Genomic DNA, 21180 nt, shown 5'->3' on the forward strand with positions numbered 1-21180 from the left:
ATGTGTGTTCATGATGATCAGGTAACGTAGATGGGATAAAACTGAAGAAAAGTTTGTCTTAAAAGTGACACTAGTGAAAACAATAAAATGAAAATGAAAGGGCATCACACGAGGTAGGAGAGGAACGGTTCCAGGGTTCATCTCCTGATCTGGAATGTCAGCACTCACAAAATAAACTAGAAACTTTTATTAGACGCACAGCAGTGTCTGAAGGATGCGTTTCAGCCCTTGGCGAAACGCATCCTTCAGACACTGAAATAAAAGTTTCAAGTTTATTTTGTGAGTGCTGACATTCCAGTTTTTTCTTGTTTCGATTTTTGAGCCGGCACCCAGTTCATCTTTATATACTAAGAGTCGAGCACGCCATTCCCTTTGTTGATATTGTGTTAAAGCATAAAATGTGTCCTGATGAAATACCAACGGTCAGTATAGAGTCTACTTGCCAGCCCATAGGGTAAATGAGTAAATGATCGTATTTTATGCTAGAAATAAGGTCCATATTGTAAAAAACGGTAATTATCCTTTAAGATTTGGCTTAAAATCCATCAAATTGGCCAACTGGCGGTTCAAATCTGGTCAATTCCGGTTTAGACAGCCATTTTGAATTTTGATCATCAATTAATCATCAATAACCCCTAAAACCACTCCAATATTGCCCAGATCAGCCAAGCAGTTGTTGAAATATTGCCCATAAATGGTGATTATGCTAATTTATGCTAATTGCCCTATACTGTATATACAGTATAAGTTAGCATCCGACAGTTTCTGAATGCTGGGGACCCATACTATATATTTCTAACATATAACTTTGGGTACTCAACATTTCCGGTTACTCATTGTTGGCAAGTAGACTAATAAAGAAGGTTTGTATAATCAGAGACAAAAGTGTGAAGGAAGTGTCATTGATGTGACTGTGCCTGGAGACGTCTTACCATCAGATTTGCTCTGGGCCAGGATGGTGACCACGTCCCCTTTAGGAATCTCTAACAGGAAGAGCACTGCTTCTTCTCTCAGTACACCCTGAAAATCAACATTGTTCACCTTCAACAGAAAGGGCACAATGATTAGAACACTCCCGTTGGCATTTTAAGTTGAGCTTCTATATAAGTTGTGTCTGGACTTGCACCTTTAAGATCTGGTCCCCGATGCGCAGGCCTTCCTTCTCAGCAGGACTCCCGTCTTGAACACCAGCAATGAAGATGCCGGCATCATTTCCTCCTGCCAGTCTCAGTCCAACACTGTCTTCCTTCTGGAAATTCACCATCACTGTGTTTGGCCTGCAGAGGGAGAGATCCACATCACCATTAGCAACACGGTCCAGGGCATACGGGGTCCACTGAGCATACGGGGCAACACTGTAGCATGTTTCCTCTGCACTCTGTCCATCCGATGCCCAAACTACCATAACGGCCTCCTTTTGATATGAAGGATCTCCTCCAGTTGTTCAAGCTCCTCAACCAGTCTGGCCGTTTGAGACCAGCCTCCCTACAGAGCTACTACTTTGCCAATTTGTGCCTATGCAATGGTCACACATGAGCCCCTAGATGCACACCTCTCTACCTCTCTTCCCTTCTGCACCTCTCTCACCCTGCCCGCAATCTAAGGTCCAGTGCATTCATCAACCTCTCCATCCCCAAAGTCCGCACCGACTTTGGACGCAGTGCCTTCCGGTTCGCTGCAGCCTTTGACTGGAACACCTTACAAAACACCCTTAAACTTTCTGTCCTCACGTCTCTCTCTGTTTTCAAACAAAATTTACTACAAATCACAGTCGACTCCTGCACTTGCTAACAGGCTTCTTGTCATGCCCCATTGATTAATTACATTGTATTGTATTGTATTTTATTGATTATATTGATATATTGTATGTAGCCTACTGTATTGTATAGAAATTTTCTGTGTAATTTATTAACCTTGTTTCACTTTTAGCACTCCCCTCCCCCTTCCCCCTCAGGCTGCACTTGAAAATAAGAATTTTGTTCTTAATTTGCTTGCCTGGTTAAATAAAGGTTAAATAAAAATAAAAAATGCTGTAGTGACCTGTCTGTTCCTATATTTCACAGAGGTTCACATACTATTTATACACAACACACAGTATAGACAGAATGAGGCTGATCACACACAAGTGTAAGAGGGCAGCATTGGCATCTTTTATAGAGAGAAGCTCACCCGTAAATCTTTTCGTCCTCTGGAGCCGGCCGGAGGAGGATCTTGGGTGTGGTGGTTACAGAGACTGTAGGTGAGAATCAGACTGTTATGTGATCACAGCTGCAAAGAACCAGCTACAACAGTACAAGTTAAAGTACAATGAATAATTGTAATAAACATTGTAATAATGTTTATATCTAAACTCTACTAGAAAGATCGAATGAAGCAGCACAGACTGAACATTCACATCATGAACCAGCAGCAACTAACAGGTGAAATGTTGTGATCATGAACCTAAAGAGAAATCTACTTTAGCTCAGCTGCACAGAGCTTTCAGCCTCTTTTACTTCACTGATTTGGCTTCATGAGCTGCCTGCAAGTGTCCTCTATTGTCTTCCACTGCTGTCCTTTCCTCCCACCAGACTGCCTTCGTCAACTCTTGTTGACATTTCCATGTTTTGCATATTCAATGCTATAAAACTGTTTTTGTACGTCTGTCCGTCCTGGGTGAGGGACTCCTCCTCTGTCTCTCACCCTGAGGTGTCTCCTGTTCTTTCTTGGGAGTTTTTCCTCAGTGGATGTGAGGGTGTAAGGACAGAGGATGTTGTTATGACGCCATGTAAAGCCCTTTGAGACAAACTGTTTGTAAAAATGGGCTATACTGTACAAATAAAATTACCCTCCCTGCCCTCTACAGTCCTCAATTACCTCCTTCCGTTCTCTATTGTCTTTTACTGCCCTCTACTGCCCACTACTATCTTCTCATGTTCACTATCTGCTCAGCTAATGGACATAGTCAGATAGCAGCTGGTGAACATAGTGAGGCATTTAGTAGTTTTCCCTCAGAAGCCGATGGAGACCAATCACAGAGCTAAAAGTGAGGGAACACTGGACTAAGATCTGGTTCCTGCTTCTCCCCAAAAAATAGCAGCTAAAACAGCTTTACACATCTGGTCATTCATGACATTTCACATCTGGTATAGTGGTATTTAAGTGATGGGATGGTCAAGGGATGGTCTTCAAATCGGTACTGCAATTTCTTGGTGAGTTGTAGTGGGGTGTTTTGTGTGTGTTGAGGTGAAGTCTAACCTGGAGGCTCCTCAACGAGGGTGGCGTCGGCTGAGGCATGAGATTCCTCGGGAACTCTGAATGGGGAGGCCATGGCTGACATCAAGGCTGTCATGGGTTCTTCCCTATTGCATACACACACACAGACAGGTAGTCACAAACTGAACCCAACTCTAAACTGAGCCTAAAGGCGTGAGGACCTGAAGCAGAATTTAGCTCCTGTAAGATATTTCAAGAGACATTTTCAGTAGCCTAGCTGGACCAGAGTCACTTTAACCACAACTCTCTGGTCTGCTGAGGTTAAGAAGTCACATTTGAGTCAAGTCTTGCCAGAACATAGTCTCGTAAACCAGCCTTTCAGAAATCAGAGTCCCCAATCAACCTCCTAACTTTCAAAGAAAATGTCCGTGACCAGTTTTCTGTAAATGCAGTTGATTTCTTTGACGAGTTTCAGGTCAAGTCAATCTTCACCTGTACTGACTCGACGTCTTCTTACCTGGGGTTGTCTTTATCAATGGAGGAATGGGAGGACAGGTCAGACTGGCAGGACCTCCTCTCCTCTGGGGGAGAATAGGAATGGTATGACTCCATCTCTGACATGTCTGGCAGACAGACACACACACAGACAGACAAACAAACACAGATCAATAGTTAGACAAAGGCTTCTTTCAGATGGAATCCCACCAACCAGACTGCAAGCCAACCACCAGCACCACCACCACCACCAAAGAAAGGTAGCTTTAGGAAGCCCAGACACCAGCTGATTACCATGTAGGACAGGGTGAGGATGTTTGTCAGAATCACGAGTACAAAGATCCTCCAGATAAAAGCAGCCTTCACTCAAACTCACTGCATCCACAAAGACAACCAGGACATTTAGACAGATAAACTGTTGGTCTTCTTATATAAGTCAAAAACATTGAAAATCATCCTCCATGATACCAGTATAGAACAGTTACAATCCTAGTTATATAATTCTGTCTTGGTTAGAATTGATGACTCCTGTGTGAGTGGTGGAAAGAACATGCGCGTTTTAATGCCTCACAACTCCAAATGAAAACCACCAAGAAACAACTCCTTCACATAACAACAACACAAAATAACAACGCCTGGCGACACAGTGTGGTGGCTATAATCACACCTGCAGGCCACCTGATGACCACTGTCCATGAATGTGTAGTTTTCAGTTAGAATTACAAAGGAATTAATCAGAATTCAGCGTGAAGTAAACAGGAAGTCAGCAGAAAGTGAAAAGGAAGTCCATATGGAATCAGTGTGAAGTCAACGGGATGTTAGTAGAAAGTCAACGGGAAAGGAATGTGTCAATTAATATTTATTTAATGGTGGTATTTTTTATAAACTGTATATAAAAAATATTAGTAAGTAGATTCATTAGGATTTACTTACAGAGTTTTTACACACACAGATTTAAAGTGAATATTTTTGTGGTCTTGAAGGAGAAATCATTTATCATTTGTTTTATCAATGTTTTTATACTAAAATATCTCGGGTTGATGTTCAACATTACACAAGGAGAACAATGGATTTTTTTTTTTCAAGGCAGCATGGAGGGCAAAGACACTTCTTCATGTAGATGGAATTTTCCCATCAATCAGTGATTCTAATGATGGAAAAATTCCATATGGGACATGAAGATAAAATAGGCCAACCCCAAACCAAACTTTGAACAATATGCACAAATATGCTATCCATTCCCTGTTTAACAAACCATATTCTTAAGAAGTTAATTCAAGGTTAAATTAAATGATATTATAATGTTTATGTCAGCTCACACAAAGTTTAGTATATCTCTGCAATAAATGGGTTGTTCGTATCCTCTGTTTATGAATATACAAGTTTCATAAAGCTAAAAAAAAAAAGAAAGAAAAAGGAAAGGAACCAGCAGCATGTTAGAAGGAATTCAGTAAGAAGTCAACAGGAAGTCAGCAGGAAGTCAACAGGAAGTCAGCAGGAAGTGGCCTAATCAGCCAGTCATACACATTCAGGACAAGAGACGGATGAAATGAACATAATCTACTTTCACAAAGTGTCTGCTGGAACTTGTTTGCAGAGCTGCACTCAACAATCTGACCAGCACTTTGTCTGAGGCGTAGAGATGCTGTCAAACAGGCTATTCTGGACTCCTGGACCCCTGTCAGACCCAGACCACACCAGAGGGACTGTGTGGTGTTGGAAGTGTGTGGCAGTGTAGTTTGCTCCCATAATGAGCATAATGTACATCAAACATTATTGAGTTAAATGCAAAAGTTGCAGGAGTCTGTACTTATATCCTGTAAGTTTAGACAACTGTGGGGAGACTAAGTGTTTTCAAAAAGGCTCTTGATATGGCTCTTGATACGTGACTGAACTGAAGAAAAGCTTTGTGGAGAACCGGTTTGAGGGCAGCTCTAGCCTCATGGGAGCTTCTACATGCTTCATAACCCAAACACAAGCTGGTGGAAAATACCAACACACTCATTCAGTCCCTGAGATTGTATCATCAGAAGTAAGCATGGATGGCAGAGTCTTTGATTCTGCTGCTTTTATCCATCAGAGTCAGGCTGGGTGGAGGGGGCAGGAGAGAGGGGTGGGACTTGGGAAGACAATGAAAGACAGAGAGTTTGACAGACAGAGAAGGAGAAATATGAGGAAAATGTGTCAAACCTGAATCAGCATCAGTCATTCAGAATGAGTCCTATGTCAGTCCTCCACCAAACACTCCAGGACCCCACAGAACCAATTACAAGACCTGCTGTATAACGAGTCCATGACCTCTCCTCTACCTGTCCCACCACCTCCAGTGTCCATATTTGCAGATAAATAGCTAAATACTCTGTGTTGCTGCTGCCCGTGGAGACTCATATGCTGTTTCCATGCAGTCCAACAGTGGATGTGAAAACTGTGTTTTGGTGCTAGTGAGTTATATATTTTATAATATTTTATATAATATGATGAGAGCTAGTTTAATGTTGTTCTTGTGATGTTAATGCGCAATGTTGAAGCGACTGAACAGTGTAGTGGTGGTGCAGTAGACAGACAGCTGTAACGCTGTTAAGGCAACTCTGAAGATTAATCCATGACAATCTAATCTAGAGCTCTGCTGGTAGGGCGACTTCACAGTAGAGATTTAGAGATTTAGAGACTAAATATCTTGTCCTTCCTAAAAACTGGAGATTCTGGCAGAGGAAGGTTGTGTGTTAAATGGGTCAGCTGCTGACACACTGATCCTGTCAAAACGCTGGTTTTCAGCAGCAGGATGTGGACTACCTCTGATCCTCCATTCTGTGGAACGGCCAGATTTCAGATTTCAGGTTACAGAGCTTTAAACCTACGGAGTGAAGAACCATTGGGTTTCAATATAGAACGTCTCTGGTGTGAGACAGTATTTGTATAGAGCTGTTTGTTAGTGCACAGACCACCGATTCAGCAATCATGAAGGACAATATTTCGTGTAATGATTTAATATTTCATTTAAATTATTCTCTGCCAGTTTTACTGTCAGTAAATTATCCAGGAAACAGCTTCTGGACCAGACACAGCTTCCTGATCTCACTATTATGCCAGTTTCCACCTCTTAACTAAAAACTTCAAAGAACTGAATGTGATGGGTTTCAGTTAGTCCCACTTTCCCTCTTCTGTACCACATGACTATAAGCAGTGTACATTCCCATGCACCAGCTAGGTCCATTGTCAGGTATACTCATAATCCATAAAAGTACTAACAATATAACTAAATATAATAATATGCACCGACAGTGTCCAAAATGATGAGAACTATATCACTATCTCTGAAACATATCACACATATGCCCAAGTTTACAGTAGAAATAAACATTTGCAGCTTACAAAAAATGATTTTGATCTCTACATCTACTTTCCTCCTTCATGTCAACTGTATAAGGGCTGGGTTTTTCTATAACTCACCCGTTTGAATTTTATTTAAGTTTTAAGTTCTGCATATCAGAGTGACAAGTGGGTAAGCATGTGCTTACCACATGCTCTACACACACACTCCCCATTTCTTTGCCTAATTGTGAATCAGCTGGTAGTTAGGGGCGGAGTCAAGTACTCCAAAAACCTGTAGGTGACATTAAAGAGGCAAAGTCTCCCTTAATATACAGTCTATCTATGTTAATAAAGATGGGGTGTTAGAGGGAGTATCAGCGTCTCTACAGACCTGATCCATCAGTGTGTGTTGGAGGCTGCAGGAGCACCTGTAACTGATCCAGCAGTGACAGTGAGGTGAGAGATGTCATGTCAGTATGAGTGTGTGTGTGTGTGTCTGCATGAGATAGAAATTCAGCAGAGAGATGAGAGTTCAGATTTCCCACCTGGACAGACAACGGTAAGTTATACACTGTTAGGACAAATCATTAATAAACTATTACACTGAAAATTCAATGAGCCTCGTTTTGACATGCAACTATTTGTATTCACATTAATAAACCATCATGCTTTGTCCCATGATTCAACATTCAGAAAATATTAGAAGACAAAAGAGCTTACTGACTTCTTCTTCTGGCTCTATTTACCTTCTACACATAATGAATCACACAGTTCAAAGTATATATGGATTAGAATGTGTTTATTCAGGAAAATGAATGGTATTAAATGTTAATGATTAAAGCACTATAAAGAGAAAGTTTTACAACTTAGTCAGGTTGTATCACAGTCATTTTACAGAAAGGCAACAAACTGTCACACATGCTGTGTGTCGGGGTCCTTCATCTAAAAGTAGGACATATTATCTGGAAGAGAAAACAAAGACAGAGATGCACTGAGCGATTACAGGGATTGCCTCTCCTCAATGAGCACTTTCACATCAATACCATCCATTTCTGGTCAGATTCAAACATCAAGGTTACTACTGGCCACAGTGAGGTCCAGGTCAAACCCAGGACCAACGCTGCTGAATGTGGACGACCATTTCAATCTAATTGGTTGAATCACATGAATCACACTTAACTCTACTGACCCTTTAACATCTGTAATTGCTCTGGTGACCAACTTCAACTTCCACAGCTAGGAGCTGGTATGATTGTGTTGATTGTTAACAGTGTATATAACACAGGTGTGTGTAACTGGCTGATCCTGATCAGAGTTTGATGATGTAACACAAACATACAGACTGTAGTCAGTCAGGAGGTCTGAGGTCCTGGGGTCTGAGGTCTGAGGTCTGTAGTCTTAACATCTGGGATCTGACGTCCTGAGGTCTGATGTGTGTGGTCATGAGGTCTGATGAGATCTTGGATATTAGGTCTTAAAGTCTGATGTCAAAGGTCTTAAGGTCTGAGGTCTTGACTTTTGAGGTCTTACATCTGATTTAAGGTCTGAGATCTGAGGCCTGCCCATCCACAGACCCAAAGGTACATGGTACAAGGTACATTTCAGACCTGGTCATAGTCGTCCACCACATGAGCTTCATTGCTAACACGTCACGTGCTTATTGACTCACCATCATTATCAGAGTCAGAGTCGGCCAAAGGAGGGATGCGGACGAGGATCTGGCAGTGGTCTCTCTGGACCACCAGCTGCAGCTTTCCTCTGGACTTCTCTATCAGCTTCCCAGCATCGTGCAAAGAGAGGTTCTCTGTCACTGTCCCATTGATCTGCACACACAAACACCCACTATTATTACACCGACATACACACTGCACTGTTGTGTGCATCTGTTGCATGCAATGTGTAGTTGTTGTATAGATCTCCACGAGGCTGTAAAAAGTGCATTGGTTTATCTCACAAATGAAATGATTATTTTTATTTCATGTATACTCAAACCAGGTCTGAAGACATCTTAACTTTGTTCCAGTAAAAATCTATTTGTGGTTGAACTCTTGAATCCAATAACCAATCACATGTGCAACAAGAGCCTGACAAAAAGGTTATTTTTAAAGGGATTCGATATGGTGATAGGGCTGAATAATATGCAGATACTGTGCTTGAAACAAGTCAGAACTTCAATTGGACTAGTCATTCTTCCCTTTTTTATTTTCACTGAAAAACATTTTAAAGGTGTACAGAAATGGCCGTTTGTCCTGTTTGTCGCGCCGAGTTGTCACGAGCTGCAACACGAGTTTACCCGAGTGAGGAAAACGAATTTGATTGGTCGTTATCGAGCGGGCGGGATATTCAAAGCTTGGGGCGAGCCCGAGCTCCGTGTGTGTGTGCATGTCTCAGACGTTTGAATGACGGATGACGGATCCAATATCAGTGGCTGGTGAATCGTGTACAGGCTGACGTATAATCCGTGCGCCTGCATTATCCAATGCGAAAAAAAATATACACACTTTCATCCCGGATTTACTCAAAAATAGAATTTTGCACAAAGTTTGGCCTACAACGTCTGAAAGATGAGTTATCACATTAATTTTATGACCCAAAGTGGGCTCAAATTCAATTTTCTTTTCTGTACACCTTTAAGATGTCATGATTTTTGTTGGGTCTTGTAGGAAACAACCATACTAGCACTAAGCATGCAAAATATGTTGTGATATATTTTACCTATAAAGGGATAGTTCAACATTTTTGGCCCATTGCCAGGCCAATTATTACACAAATATTCAGTGTTTATAATTTAAAAAAATTGAACAAGTTACACAGACACTAAAACAAAGGTGTGCTGTTGTTTGGTTTCTTCTAGCAGTCTACTGGTCCACCGGGTGTCTAGACAGGCAAGAGTCCCAGGACCCTCTGCTGAGAACCACTGCTCTAGATAATGATGAGGCTGTGGTGTGAGTGAATGTGTGAGCACCTTGAGAATGATGTCTCCCTCCTGCAGGTTCCCATCCTTTGCAGCCAAACCCGTGCTTGTCATCTGTTTTATGAAGATCTGACTCCCCAGACGAAGCCCATACTCTACAAACACACAACACAGTCACTATCCAAGCAGTATGTAAACACAACATGACATAACGTAGTTTAGTACTGCTCTTCCACTGACACCCCTGTTGAAGGGACAGTCCAGAGGTTGTAATGTTAATGTGTGTCTTCACCACACACATAGAGATACAGTAGGAAACCAGGGATAGTCTCTCAGTTCCAGCAGCTGCCTGGTGGTCAGAGGTCAGGTAAGAGGCCCTGCTCCCTGTTTTAAGATTAAAGGTTATGGAGTACAACAGGGTTTAACTTTAAGCCCACTGCGCTTCACTTTTATTATTGGTAACCGCAAAGTACAGCTTCATGTTCAAACTGTATCAGAGCTTCAGTGTATATTTAACTGTGTGCAAAGATCCTTGAAAAAGAGTCTGAGCCTAATTTAGAACAATTAATTAATACTGAGCTGAATACACAACACAACAATGTTTGTTATGATGTTAAACTGTTAGAGAATCACCTGAATGGTTACCATCAGACTGAGTCATGATAATTCATCCAACAGATGTTGAATATTCAAACATAGACCATAGTGTTGGACCCACAGAGCTTATAGCATGACTAAAATAGACCAATGACCACAGAGAAGATCACAGAGAAAGTCAGGGGTCAAAAGTTCAATAAATATAGAAAATAAGGGAATGTTCAGACAATATTTAGTCACAACAGTGGGCAGCTGTGTGTTGGTGTGTGTTACCTTCGCTGGGTCTGCTCTTCACCAGCAGGACATTGACAGGTTTTTCCAGTTCTCTGGAAGACTCTGGGGATGGAGGGTGGTCATTAAGCTGGTCCCTGCTCCGATATCTCCCTCTTTTTCCTCCTCCTCCTCCTCCTTCTCCACGCCTGTTCTTGTCCTCCACGCGGTAGGTGTCTTCAGGGCTGCGGTACCTCTGGCGGTCCGCGCTGGTGTCCAGGGCCCGGTCGCGGCTGCCCTCCCTCCTGGATCTGTCTGGGCTGGGTGAGCTTCTCTCCTTGCTCCTCCCACGACTCCGTCCTCTCTGGTTGTAGTCCTGTCCCCCCGTGTAGTGAGGGTCCAGGTAGTCTTTGTTGTCAGCGACGTGGTCCCGGCCTTCATTACGGTACCAGCCGTTGTCATTGTCAGTGTCGAAGTAGTGGGTGGAGGGGGTGTACTCCCAGCTGTCTCCGCTCGGGGACGGGGTCTGCTTTGTGGAATGAACCACCTTTCGAGGTCTCTTTACCGTCTGTCAAATAATAAAAAAATACAGAGTAATTCTTGGATTTAGAGGGTTAGAGCAGCTGTTCACCGTTCATTCCATTTCTAAACTCTATGTTATGCTAAAAACTATACGAGAATGTGTTAAAAATATCAGTAATATAATATATAAAATATACTATTATATATTAAGAATGCATGTTGATGAAAGCCATCGGTTTCTGTGGCAAGACACAAAGATAAAGATTTAACCCAGTGATAAGTTTACTTAATTTAAGTCATTGATTGGCTCTGGCCCATTCTATAGATCTGACATGGCTAAAACATATTTAGTTGCTGAGATCGCCTGACTTGAACATTTAAATTATTTCTGAAGACATGAGGCAGTGAAACAGTCTACCTGAACTCTAACTCCTTCAACACTTCTTTGCAATATTCAAAGCCACACATTATTACTAGGGCTGTGACTCGATTAAAAAAATTAATCGAATTAATTAGAGGCTTTGTAATTAATTAATCGCAATTAATCGCATTTTAATCGCATATAAATATTTGACCTGAGAACAGTGAGAAGCATTTTTTTTCACATGGATTTTAGTATACCATTGAATGACTGAATACATAAGCTTAAGCATTCAAGGTGGTACTTAACCAAGACCAACAGACTAGGGATGCAAATTATCCATTAATTCATTAATCGATATTTGATACATACAGATTAAATGGTCTTTCCTTCCAATACACTATGATGATTACTGTAGTATTTAACTAGGCTACTTAAATCACAGTAGCATAAACTGATTTGTTGAACTCAGCCTGATGTAAACATTAATAAAACTCAGTAACCAATCACACAGCAGCTCCATGTTGTCCCTGTGTGATGTTCAGGGACAGGTCAGGACAGTCTGAAGACAGAGCTCTGAGGGTGAAGTCCTATCATAATGAGATGAGCTGCACCTGTGACAGTGACAGGTCATAGATATAGCGCTGCAGCTGAGCAATTAGCGCTATATAGCGCATTTAGCGTGCGCCCGTGTCTGTGTATCTATGTGCAGGCAGAGATCAGAGATGGTGTTTTAAATAACCATGCTAGTGTTTCACCAGCTCTCATCTCTGCCAGTCAGCCTCTCAAACTGCCGCCTCTCTCGCGTGCGGGCGCACCGCACGTAGACACACGTGAGAAAAAAAAAAAAATTTTGAGAAAAAAAAAAAATTTTGAATTTTTTTTTTAATAAGCGCGATTAAAATGTGTTAATTTTTTTAACGCATTAATTTTTGTGTAATTAATTAATGGTAATTAATGTGTTAAAGTCCCAGCCCTAATTATTACATCTACATTTCTGTATATCATATATTTTTAAATATAAGTAATGTAAATTGTGTAGGGAACAGACTGAATGTGTTTACATACATGTGGTAATTGTAATTTAAGTCTGATGTACAATTAGGTGACAGTAGCTACACCCTCAGGTTCTGGATCCTCATCCTTTTCCAAAACCTTTCTTATTGTGCACTCAGTCGTGTCCACCTAATGGTCTAAACACTTGAGACACCTCCACCCAAGAGCCAGAGCACAGGAAGGTCTCCACAGAGGAGACACCATCTCTATTTACAGGTTTTGAACAGATCACAAGAGTCTCTGCCTCCAGCCACAGGTATGATCACAGAAGACACCACCTCCACCCACAGGAGACCAAGGCCTGTTATCATGTGACCAGACCCATGAGAGCTGAAGCAACACTTTTATAAGAAGACAGAGGTCCACAGAGACAGTCTCAGTTCAAGAGATGTGTATTAAAAGACACCGGCTTCAAACTAAGTGGTTCCTATTTCTGATGCAGATGCAGCTGAGCTAGTGATTCAAATAAACTGATTCAGGCTCAGTGCACAGCAGTCACATTAGTCCAGAAACATATAAGACAGCTGATGCTAAAACACACACACACACACACAAACACACTCACACACACTGAATTGCAGGATTTTTATGACGTGTTGTGTACTACGATAACCCACAACTGTGAGTCAGAAACAGCACAACTGCTGCTTGGTAGCATATATTTGCAAACATAATAAATTAAATGGTAACACTATAATAAGTACACACTATTAAGCATTAGTTAGGCTTTAAGCATTAGTTAAGCATTAATAAATACTGAATTCTTCCCTTATCGTGTACTTATTGTAAAGTGTTACCAATGATTTTTTTTCCAATACCAATTGAGAAAATCCTAAGAAGAGTGGGTTATACTCACTATTTTGGCCACTTTGCCACATTTACGCAGCGACTGCACGGCGAAGGAGTGAGGCACATTGTCCATGGGGATGGAGTTGACCTGAATGACACGATCGTTCTCACTGGACAAAAAAAAACATACACAAATAATGTAAGGTAATATCTAGTCACAGTATATAGTCACAGTCAAAAGAAAAAACAATTACAATCTTCTGTTGTGACACTTTTTACTTCCACTAAGATGACAGAGTGTTTGACCATGACTGACCTCTGGCTAGCAAGAGAAGATAATCTGAGGGATAATGAAATGCGTGTTATTCCGTGGTTTCCCTGTTTAGTCGTTTTACTAGAATACTCTGATGCTGAACTAGTGATCTGAGGTTCATGTTATTATGATATTGAGGCCTTTTCTGTAGAATAGACATGGTACAGACATTCCTTAGCAAGCAGAATAAGTACTTTTGGTACATTTACATGTAGTGTGAGTGAAGTGGGGGACTTCACTAAAGCAACAGTGGGAACTTCTAGTAGTACAGTTGTGGATTGGACAGTTTAATCCGTACACAGCAGCAGCTCAGTCCATTGAGGTATTTCTACTGAGGAGGATTATGGTCAGTGTTTGACAGACTTACAAGAGTAATCCATCAGCCGGCCCTCCCTGCAGCACGTCTGACACGATGATTGACGTCTCACCATTATCCACATTGGGGTTGTCTCGGCCACCTGACACAGCAATTCCAAAACCCATCTTAAAGTCCTGCAGAGAGAGAAGCCAGGAAGTGAACACAGTTATTTCTTATAGATCTCTGATGGATGGATGGATGGATGGATGGATGGATGGATGGATGGATGGATGGATGGATGGATGGATGGATGGATGGATGGATGGATGGATGGATGGATGGATGGATGGATGGATGGATGGTGAGACTTCCTGGGTTTCACAGGAGGTTTATTTCAAAACCTCTTAAAGGTAGAGTAGGAGATCCTCGAAAAACGGTTTGAGCATGCTATATTTTGAACATACACAATTCAAAAGTCTCAGCCCCTCAGACTTCTCTTCAAAGCCACGCCTCCAGAGCACAGGAACGCACAAAGCTTGTTCTTTTCGGCCATAACGGAGCTGCAACAGTCTCATTAAATTTAGCAAGGCTGTCTTTTCTGGCGTCTTTTCTGTATCATAAACTGTTGAAGACTCTGAGCATGTGCACAGTGAGAGGGGTACATGCAGAGGGGGGAGGGAGGGGCAGATGGCGGTTTGATTAAGTTACATTTTCATTACAGAAATCTGATGAAAATTATAGTTATCATTGTCATAAGAATCATTAAAGCATACATTTCTTTCAAAATGCAACTTCCCTTTAATCCCTCTATTTTTGTTTTGAAAGCTGATTATCACACATTGGACAGGCAGACTCATGGTTTTCTTAGTTCACAGTAGAACTCACACTGGTAGGTTTAGTGTCTACCTGGGCCAAATGAATGAATCACTCAGCTCACAGTAACAAGTTAAACCATCACTGCTGTGAGTTACCACTTGGACCACACCATCAAGTTGAGTGTATTTTTCTATGCCAAATTCAGAGGCAGAAGTGAAGATTTCTGTAATATTTAAATTTGCATAAAGCAATAAGAATTGTCCATCATGAAACATTTAAAAAATATCTCTTTAATTAAAAAATGAGCAAAAAATGAGCACTCAAGCAATTATTTGTTATATAATATTTTGACTGATCTACAGCCCTGGTATAAAATGAATTTCTATCAGAGAGTTCCTGATATATCAGTGGTGCTGTCCTCTGTGGTGGTGTGGTCATTCCAATACAGGGCATTGATCACAGAGTTCAGTGAGGAGAGGCAGCCTGAGGGTGGGTTAGTGAGGCTCAGTGCATGTCTATTTTTAGGCGAGGTGTGTTCATTTACGCTGCAGTAATGTGGCACAGACAGCAGTGAATGACCCTCTGTAGTGTCATCTAGATTAGAGGTAGTTGTTTCACTATCTGTATCTCCATGGTAGATCCCTGACCTTGCACCTGGACAGACACTGTGGTGGACAGTGTGACCATGCACAGTATGACAGTACAGAGTGAGACCTTGCTCTGGTCCTTTCTCTGGTGACACACAGTGCCTTTATACCGGCTGGTGCTGGCTGTATTATCAGCACTTTCACACTGTGAAGGACTGAGGATGATACAGATTTAGTTTAGTTTATTCAATCATGTGCACATAGGACACAGACCTAGGATTTGATATTATTTCAAAGATGAAAAAAAAGAGTAGGTTGAAGCCATTTAACCCCTTAATCTGGATATTTACAGACATGTAGAAGTTACGCACTATAGCTTTAAACATTTTTGTATATTGCTACTAGGGAGTAAATTATTTCTTGCTGGAGTCAGTCTTATGTTCTGTGTTTATCAGGTATAACTTTCCCAAGGGATTAAGATTGCAGACACAGTATACTGACAGATTTAATACTCTGTAATTTGATGTTCAATATCAACATTACTTATCAAGGTTAAGCCCTAAGTGTTCAGTGCATGATTTGGCTCCAGATCCTTGAGGGTGGTCAGATGGATCAGATGAACTCACCCGCTGCAGAGTGACTGTGTACTGCTCCCAGACCATCTCCTCCATCCCCGAGCTCTGTGGAGACACAGCAGAATAAAGTTAATTAATCTCACCAATCTAACGTAGCAGACATACCAGGTCTGGTAACAGCCACCACCAGCCACTAAGTTCATAGTAAGGATATACACAGTTATGGACCCAAAACTGACACTTAATTAGTCGTCCCACAGCCAATCTTTGAAACTTATAGGAAACAGAGACCAAAACAAAGCTTGTCCCACATCACAGATGTGAGTTTAATACCCGTGAAACATGCACATCCACCAGGAATAAAGCTGCTGTGATCATGTTACTCATCAATGCCAAGTGCCTTAGCTCAGTTGCCTTATGTCTCATGCTTCCAGTCCAGTGGCCTAGTGCCTTAGTTCTTAGTTGCAGGGTAATAACAGCTCCACCAAGGCTGCAGACTGAACTGAAGGTGTTACATAAAACCAAAGCTCATTGGCTGGTGGATCTGAGATCAGACCACAATAACCTCTCAACAGCAACCAGCAACCATCACAATGGCAGACATCGTAGAGGGACCTGACGGTGTATTGTCTTGAAATTTCCGACTAAGTCACAAACTTTACCTTCACTTTCATCAACTTACCAACTGTAGCTTTAATTTGAGAAACACTTTTTACACAGTAACTTTCCTTTTTTAAAAAATAAAATAAAAACAAGTTTCTGAAGGGTAGGATCTGTCACAAAACTATGTTGTTACGTATCCTTGTCTTTCTTAGTGGGCGTATGCAGGAGTGAAAGTAGGCTCTCAGTTGGAGGGGACAGCAGCTGCCTGCCAAAATCTGAATCCAACCAAAAAAATCAGGGTCACACTTTAATCAAAAAACAAAAAAACACATTTGCTAATGTTATGTTATGTTAAATACATAGGTGGCTGGATGTATTAGTTAAAAAAAGGTTTTCTCTGTGATTGGAGTCAGATTGAACACACTGGGGGATGTGGAGGAGAGATGAACACTGAATTCTGTAAAACTGGGATCATCCACTTCATCACACCTTGATTGACCAAAAAACTTATCATTCACTTCTAAGCCAATCAGAATTCCCTGTGACACGTCAGAAAATTCAAAGACAAGAGCCTTGTAATCCATTCAGCTGTTAAATTAAGCAGTTATAAATTAAAAGTGTGGTGATTTAGAAAGTTTTGTCAACATTCCTATGTATAGACCTACTGTATTAACCATTACGTATACCTTATACCATGGTCTGGGTGAATACTCAATTCTGATTGGCTGCAGGGTGTCCTTAAAGAGTGACAATGAACAGCCAGTGTTGCCAACTTGGCGACTTTCTTGCTAAATCTGGCGACTTTCCAAACCCTCTTGGCGACTTTTTTTGTCAAAAGCGACTAGCGACAAATCTAGCGACTTTTTACAAACGTTTCTGGTTTGGAGACTCGGACCTGAAAGCACGTTATCACAGCTGTTTTCAACGACCAGCTGTGCTGCCACGAGCACTCACCGGTAGTCAGCCTACACAGTAGTGTCATGGAGCTGTCTCCGCTGCATTCAGAGACGCACTGCTCCACACCAAAGCCGCCGCGGCATGTGGTGTGTGGCGTCACCTACGCGACCTGTAGTCTTTCTCTTGGGAGTCTTTCTGGTTACAGATTTTTCCAAATTTTATTTTACAATAGTTTTACAATAAACTTCTGATTTCTCGGTAGAGGTCATATTTTTTTCTCATGGCACAATTCAATTGGATTCAATTGGGCTGGCTCAACTGCTACTTTGTAACCATGGCAACAGAAGCTCAGAGCATAAAGCCGAAATGTACGTTTTTTCTGACCAATAACCGACACTCTTTAAATGATTATTAACCGTTAAGATTACAACGCTCGCGGCACATGGGTGTATTTAACGGCAAAAAAAAAAAAAAAATCGCTACAATTTTTTTTTACACAGGCGCTTTATCCAAGGCGCCTGTCATCATAGTTTTCTGCGTTCCATCGATACATCAGATAACTTCCCGCATGTCGTTTCAAAATAAAAGCTGTCCGACATGTTTATCATCAGTTTATTCCAGCCTGACACAGTCCCTCCGGTAAGGCAAGACCATAGGGCAAGACTCTCAACCCCCACCGGCAACTACGGCAAGCCGCGGGGACCAAAGTTTATTATCATGAAAAAAAAATAGAGTATTGAATGGGGAAATATAAGCGTGACAAATGTCAAGTATGGCGTGTGGTGTGAGAATGGGTCAAGTTGCGTGACTGTCACACTCAAAGCGTGACGCTTGGCAGCTCTGTTCTTCTGCCCCACACTGGAGCTAGGCTACGTGTCGGGTAGTGACAGCAACACTGGCCCCACGGTTTCCGGTGGTACTGCTCCGTTTGGTCCGTATCCGTAAGCTTTGTGGAAACGCGCAGAAAATGGACGAAAGGCTCCGTCCGTATCCATATGCGTATTTCACGTTGAGCATAAATGGGCCTTAACAAGACTTTTTCTAACTCCGTTCAGTGTTTCACTACAGAAATCGTTCCTGGCAAGAACATTACGGAAGCTAAAATAACGTCTGTCTCCACGCCACGGTCGACTGCCCAGTCCGGGTCATTCTCGCTTTCTTCCTCAGAGAAATTATGAGAGCTCCCTCAGTACATCCAGTCGAGTCAGTTGCTTCTGCTATTAAACATCCCACCAAGGTGATACGTGGCCTAGCGAGGCACAGACAGATATGGATGGGATTGTGTTAATGTTAGCTTGTTAGCCACGTTAGCTTGTTAGCCACCTTCACTCGGAGCATAGTTTACGTGTAATGGAGGACTATACTCCACACAACACGGTTATAATTAATGGGCTAATACCATATCAGATTAGAAAATCTAGCTAGGCTAACCCCTAGTGCTGCAATTCTTCCCCAGTTGGCATGTCTGCCCCCGTAGCCCCTGCCACAGGAGCCGGGCAGAAGGAGGGCCGGTGCCCTATGTCATGTGGAGCAACGGTCTCAAGCAGAGACCCACATCCTATGTGCATAGTGTGCATCGCTTGCAGACCCGCAGGTCTGTGCACACTGCTCTACCATGCTGATGAAAATCTAATAGATATCTTTGGACAAGTAGAGGACAATGATGCAGACAGCGAGACCGGTTCTGACATTTTTGAAATTAATGACATGGAGGAAGAAGAGGATGACTCTGCCTTCCCCACTCAATCCGAAGCAGCTGCTCTGGTGGATAACAACTTGTACGAGGTATGCAAACAAGCCACAGCCAAGCAGACAATCCCCTGGCTGACAGCTCAGGACACAGAGGGGTCGGCAAGGGACCTTTACGATAGGAAAAGGCTTCGCCCCGTCCTCCAACCAAGCAGCTGACAAGCATTATGACAAATCCTGATTGGTTGTAGCTTGGAAAGCTTGAGAAAACACCAAAGTGTTTGTACTGGGAAGAAACGAGGAGGATTTCCCTGGATTCCCCAGTAAGCCCTCCTACGTGCAGGCTTCTCCAGCTGGGGAGGAGTGTGACACGCCCTCGTATCCCGCTGTGCAGCACCGATTCGCCGGGAGGTTAATGGTGCCGTTTTTACAATTCTCCACCTCACCTGACGTGAGACAGTGGAACATGGAAGTGTCGGAGCTCCCATGCTCAGTAACTTTGTAGTGGATGCAGTGAGCTATCAATCCTCGCCGTTCAAATCACACCGTATACGTTTGAGCTCCTCCGTTCCAACCCAGACCCCTAAAAGGCATTCATAACTTCCATCTACATTTTCTTCTGCATCTCCGCTGTTGCCGTTATGAATCCCAGCATCCTCCCAGAGCGGATTCCCTGTGTAGGCTGACAGACTGACTGTCCCAGGTACCGAGACGTTTTTTCCCCTCTGTTAACATGACAAGTACAGGCTGAGCTTGGTCTACCCACTCATCAGCTAGTAACAGAGTCCCCGACCAGATGGGGTTCTCACCAAAAGATTATAGAGAGATTTCTCAAATAGGAGAAGGCCATAGTCCATGTCCTGGGTTCAGACAAGAAATGTCGGCATCTTGTGCCCACTTGGCAAGACCTTGACGTTTTAGAGTCCATAAATAAAGCTGTCAAACCACTCCAAGACTTCACAGATGCACTCTCTGGGGAGTCTTATGTCAGCATTTCATGCATTAAAGAGGAACTATGCAGGATTTGAAGCTTAACTATGCTATATTTTGACCTTAATTAAACAGCTTTGGAGTAACTGTGATGGTTTAATAAATGGCTACAGCAAATTGAGAAGAGTTGAATTCTTGGTGTTAAACTAGACCTACACTAGAAGGGTTAATTATACTCTGGATAGAGTATAATTAATAATAATCTTGCTTTAAATGGTTTGTTCGGCTTTGTTGAATCTTTTAGTGCAACATACTTTTGTAGGTTCCATCTGACAAATAAGGAAGAAATTCAGTGTGTTTTTTCTGAGGATAATCCAGGACTTACTCTGCGCTCCAGAGAGCTTCATATTAAACATTGTAATGCACTAAAGGCCCCCACATACTCAGGCAGACGTCCGTGAGAGATACATGCTAGCACTCAGCAGCATCAGGGACAGCTAACGGTAGTGGGGCTCGCGGGGGCGGGGCAGGGGGCAGACACAGTCACCACCACACAGAACTAGGAGCCCATAGGTGATGATGAAGACGGATTTCATTTGTATAAATCTAGCGTTTATTTTTGGTGGAAAATCTTCAGACTCAAGACGATTTTTTGGTTTCGGTTTGTAATTTCACCGGTGATCGTGTATATATGTTTTTTCCGTCCTGCTATCATGTTAAAGCGTGGATTTGACCATGCCCCCATTTATTTAGATAGGGGTCTGGTCTCTTTGGGCTTTTCGAGGCGTCGCCAAGATGGCCGCCGAGTGGCATGACTTGCCTAGAAGGACTTTGGTACAAGGGAGAATGGAGGCTCTCTGCCTTCCATTTGCGTGTCACTAATTGCATCTCTTGGTTGAAAACCAACTTTGCAAGATCGGGGCTGTGACCCCGGTGTCCCAGCTCTCGTCTCTGTGCACCGCGACACAAACACGCCCAGCAACCCGTAATCTCTTGTTTATGACAGATTAAACTAGACAAA

At 42.3% G+C, this 21180-nt stretch overlaps 1 protein-coding gene across 1 annotated transcript in view; it reads right to left on the reverse strand.

Moving 5' to 3' along the window:
* The window catches only part of LOC310991560 (tight junction protein 2-like), a 61768-nt gene that overhangs the window by 16597 nt on the left and 23991 nt on the right, over positions 1-21180 (reverse strand). The window contains exons 2-12 of the mRNA XM_083979310.1: positions 16092-16145; positions 14132-14256; positions 13519-13621; positions 10787-11291; positions 9968-10071; positions 8672-8825; positions 3713-3818; positions 3238-3341; positions 2170-2233; positions 1127-1277; positions 933-1041 (exon numbers count right to left, since the gene is read on the reverse strand). Coding sequence (XP_083835436.1) covers positions 933-1041; positions 1127-1277; positions 2170-2233; positions 3238-3341; positions 3713-3818; positions 8672-8825; positions 9968-10071; positions 10787-11291; positions 13519-13621; positions 14132-14256; positions 16092-16145 — 1579 coding nt within the window. The remainder of the gene's footprint in view (positions 1-932; positions 1042-1126; positions 1278-2169; positions 2234-3237; positions 3342-3712; positions 3819-8671; positions 8826-9967; positions 10072-10786; positions 11292-13518; positions 13622-14131; positions 14257-16091; positions 16146-21180) is intronic.

This window comes from Trachurus trachurus (genome assembly GCF_905171665.1).
Source record: "Trachurus trachurus genome assembly, chromosome: 9".
Taxonomy (NCBI): Eukaryota; Metazoa; Chordata; class Actinopteri; order Carangiformes; family Carangidae; genus Trachurus; species Trachurus trachurus.